General features: G+C 48.5%; 1 protein-coding gene across 1 annotated transcript; it reads right to left on the bottom strand.

Annotated features, from left to right (window-relative positions):
• Nucleotides 1-479: 479 nt before the first annotated feature.
• GRXCR2 (glutaredoxin and cysteine rich domain containing 2) lies at nt 480-3,867 on the bottom strand. Its single transcript, XM_027643750.1, has 3 exons — nt 3,523-3,867; nt 1,793-2,005; nt 480-715 (listed from the first exon to the last, which is right to left on the bottom strand). Exons 1-3 carry the CDS (start codon nt 3,865-3,867, stop codon nt 536-538), a joined length of 738 nt encoding a protein of 245 aa, XP_027499551.1. The 3' UTR covers nt 480-535.
• Between the last annotated feature and the right edge of the window lie 793 nt (nt 3,868-4,660).

The following is a 4,660-nucleotide window of genomic DNA, read 5'->3' as shown; positions in this document are numbered from 1 at the left end:
CGGACAGAGTTAACAGCAACAACAGCGTCACTTGCAGTGTTCGGCAAGTTAAAACCCGGGGGAGGCACTGCTTGTACAGGCAGTGTGCACCTGTACTGGTACCAACTGCACACCCACTCCTGCAGCATCTAATGACAGGGACCCAGGGGTCAGACCTGGCTGTGCCAGGCACCAGGTACCCAAGAGAGGGACAGCGCCAGCACAGGGACTGTTTCAGCTGGGTTCCAGGTGCAGAGATGTTTACACAGGTGCTTGACCTCCAAATGCTGATCTTTTGCTCTGGGCCGGGGATACATTTGCCTTGCGTCCGGCGTCAGGGACACATCCCACCCGGGGTCAGGCTGATTCCAAAGCTGGACAGGCTCACGGGGCAGACTGGAGGGACGATCAGGAGGAGAGGTGCAGTTTCACACTCACAGTGAGATAAGTATAACGTGCCATTCCCATCTTTTAAAAACTTGCTATTGCGAGGTTGTTGGGATGTTAAATAATTCCAAGTTTTCCACAAACCCTGGTGGCAGCACTGGCAGCCCGGTCAGGCAGTACAGATGTGGCAGGGCTCCAGCCCACTCTCGTTGCACGCCGGACACCGCAGAGCCCGGTAGGACTCCTTGAATCTGTTTGCCAGCATTGAGAACTTGCTTCCATGGCACAGTGAGCAGGGAGCAGAGCCTGAGCCTTTACACTGTGAACAGCCATATTCAGCATCGCCCTCCTGAAGGAGAGAGAGCAGGAAAAAAAAAAATCTGTTAGTGGGTGTGAGGCACCAAAGTCAGGAATACACTTGAAAGAAGGAAATTCTGTCTTCTGGTCTTTCCTGTCACAGTTGCTCCTGGCACACCACTCTGCCAGTGACAGTCAGTTCTCTACAAAAGGACTTCAACAGAAAGGTTCCCATATGTTTGGGGACAATTTGTGGCTACTGATGAAAAATGAGAAGTTAATGTGACTGGGCTTGTAACACAAAACTCCAAATTCATCTTTCTCCTCTGCACAGCTCCACCCGTCCTCCTGTCATTTCTTATCATACCATCTCAGCTCTGCAGCCTCAGGTTTGAGCTGAGCTTCATTTCTTCAGGCGTTTCTCCTCACCCTCTTCCCCTGAATCCCTTATCACTGCCATGCACACCTTGTTTCAAGCTTTCCCTTGTGCCTGCATCTCTCTCCCGGGGTGCCAGGCAGCCTCTTTCAAGTCTCACCTTGAATTTCCTGGGAGAAGAAGGACCTTGGTGACCTACACTCAGCACAGGCTGGACTCCAGTCTGTGAAACTGTATCTGTCCCAAACAACAACATTAAGTGTTGTGGGATCAAATTATGGTCAGACTAATTGGGATTCTGACCAACAAAGACTCCCTCGTGAGAAAGTGAAAGGCACAACCTTATTTCAGCTGATATTAAAATTTTAGCCTGCAGCAGTCTCAGCCACAGAGCAGCTGTGTTTAGCCTTGTCAGGCTGAAGAAACTCCAGCCTCCCCTTATCCCACTGGGAGAGGTGACAAGGGATGGACTTCAGCCAAGCTACATAAATGTCAGCCATCTCCAGGGGGAGAATCCAGTGGGAGACATGAGCATCTGGAACCAGCACAGCCATCCCCAGAGCACAGGCTGCAGCACAGCATTGGTCGTCATCTCCTGAGGGCAACAAGGAACAAAGTGATGCTTTCACTCCAAAGCTATCTAGGAGCCAATACAGAGATGGATGGAGCTTGAGTGGGAATATTCTGTGGTCTGACCAGGGCTTAGAGACTCAAAAGCCTCAGGGATAAAAAGCACTTTCCATTTTCTCTTACCTGCACATACTGGTTGCAGGTGATCTTTTTTTCCACGTCTTTATGTCCACCACCAAACCTTTCTTTCCTCTCTCGGCATAGGAAGGTACAGTCATTTATTCCCTCAGTCTGGATGATTCTTCTCATGAGCTCTTTCTGGTCCATCGGTGCACGGATGATTTTCAGGTTATTAGTGTAGATGATGATCTTGCCAAAATCTACAACTGGGGAAGCCTGAAGAAGGAACATATCAGTGTCTCACCAGTATAAATTCACTCTGCAAACACTGACGGTCCCTGGGCTTCCAGAAGAGCATCCCCTTCACCCACCCAGCTCCCCCACCACCCACAGAGCATCCAGCAGAGCAGTGAAGGGACAGTCCTAATGGGTGAGTTTGTATTCTTTTCTAACTATTTCAAAGCTAAACTTGGCATGGTCAGACATTTCCCTGAGAGCAGCATTTTGCTGACCTGGTCCCTCCTTCCCCCTCTCTGGATGTCATATGGAGTTACCAGGGCCTATTGTTTTACACACTCTTCATATTTCGCTCTAAGTATCTGTGTCACAAAGTGATGCAAAAGGGATGTTCTCCTAAAAAAATGCCCTGCCAAGTCACATCAGTTGACACAAGGTGGATGGTGCTCTCCTGACAATGGGGCACCTGCTTCTCTGTGAGGAGAAACGTGAGGGGGAGGCAGGTGAGCACAAGTCTTCACCAGCTGCAGAAAGAAAGAAAGAGTCTCACGCGTGTTACAGGGGCCTGGCATCTCCAAACACCAAGTTCATGTTGTTACAACACTAACTGGTACTGGACAGCATGGTCACTCAAGGTTATCTGTGGTTGAGGAGACTGGGGAAGGGAGAGGAGCATTACCCAAGAATGCAGAACAAATTAACAGGGTGGATAAGATCACAATACTGCTCTGCCTTTGGGCAGGAGAGATTCATCATGGTTTGATGTTTTTGGGTAAACTAGATGTCCAGTGTATCAACTAAACACAGGTCAAATATCAGTTATCTGGGTTTCCCACACACAGTTTTATGAGTACCAAGAATTAACAGACTTTTAATGTGTTCAAATCAAGGCCATAAAAAGTGTTTACACATATCGCACATGTTCTGTCTCTTTATTACAACTAAAGAGACACTTCTATATCAGTGGTATTAATTACATGTTAAGAAAATAGCGAGTGAAACTAAGCTGGGATTGTCCAAGTAGCCAAAGGGGAATTCTGTCTGCTGGAGGATGAGGATGCCTGGCTCGCAGGCTCCTGGTACCCTCATGGTGACACTGGCTTTCCTGGAAGCTGAGGTCATGCAACTTTAATGTTTTAAATATACCCAACTAAGCTAATATGCACCTTACATTTGACTGCTCTAGATGCAGTAAGATTCCTATGCAGAGATATCAGTATTTGTGGAAATGTTATATCTTATTCTACTCAATGGATAGATGCAGATCAGCACCAGGAGAAGCTGGAGCACAAATGGAGCACAGCTGGCAGACACCGTTCCCCGCTGACTGCACCGCTGCAGACCCTGCTGATCTGCCACATGTGGAATACACAGCACACAAAATTCCTGGGATAAAGGCTGGGGATTTACAATTACCCTTTTCGAGTCCCAGACTGACAAAGCTGAGTTTTATCTGGATGAGGTTCCAGTGTGAGACTCCTGGCACTGTATTACTCTAAACATGGTTTAGCCTGAGGCTGGTTCCCAAAGAGGGCACAGCCCTGGGCATCACTTACCCTGCAGTGGCTGGCACCGGGCTGGCAATCACTGAGCAGGGGCAAGGTCGCCGTGAGACTGTGTTCCTGATCCTCTCTGAGGATGCTGATCCGCTGGGCAGTCAGCGCCGTGGGCCAGTAGAACCTGTTCTCCAGCGCTTCCTCAGCCCCGCAGAAATGGTCCTCTGGCTCGAAGCTGTGGCGCAGGAACCGCCGTGAGTGCTCCTTGGCCGGGGGCTCCAGCTCCTGCCCGTCCTCGTAGACTTGTTTTAACACTCGACCGCTGTAAGCTGAGGATATTTTGAACCTCACCTTGCGGGGCCGTCCTTCATGTCGGGGGTTGAGTTTCTTCTGGGGCTCATCCATTATTGGGGTTTCAAGCTGCAGGTCCTGGAGGATCAACTCCAAGAGCTACGGATCCAAAAGAAAATGCTCCCAGCTTTCCCCCACCACATGATGTATAATTCAAGGTTTCTAGTAGTTCCTCTCATCTTACAGCATAACTGACACCACTGTATTAAATATTGATAGAAATTCACAAAGAGAAAATATCGCTGGTAGTGAAGTCAAAGGCAGGTTGGTGAGTAGGGGCCATGCTGGACACCACAGGATGAAAGGAGTTAACCTAGAAGGAGAGGATTAAATAGGAAACTCTACCCATGTTCTGAAACCATGGAAATGTTTCTACCATGTGCCGTGATAAGAACTACCCCAAATACACCATCCCAGCAGCTTTTCACAATTTTCTGACAAGGTGAGAAGTTAAAAAGACAGGTTCACAGAAAAAGCAATCCAGCCTCACAAATTGAAAATGTGAATAATTCCTCTTCCATTCTTGCACTGAAACCCTGAGAGTACAAAGCTCCGTTTCATTTTAATCCAATGTGTTCCTCTACAGGCTGGTGAGATCTAATTAAGATTTTCTCTCTCTTTAGCTTTCAATCCCTATTTGTAATTCTTTCTGCCTTTTAGGGGCTTTTGACCATTCTGGGTTTGCTTTTCATTTTTAGAAGACAGTCACCTGCTGAGAGCCCTCTGCTCACCTGCAGGGTCTTGCCTGGCTCAAGGAGCACAGGAGGTGCAGCTATTCCAGGAGCAAGGCAGGGTCTGTAGAGGTGCTGAGCAGGAGGGGATGAGACCCTAGGCCATCCTGGGGAAG

Source organism: Corapipo altera, unplaced genomic scaffold (genome assembly GCF_003945725.1).
Source record: "Corapipo altera isolate COAL_440 unplaced genomic scaffold, ASM394572v1 75, whole genome shotgun sequence".
Taxonomy (NCBI): Eukaryota; Metazoa; Chordata; class Aves; order Passeriformes; family Pipridae; genus Corapipo; species Corapipo altera.
This window is presented reverse-complemented; position numbering and strand designations above follow the sequence as displayed.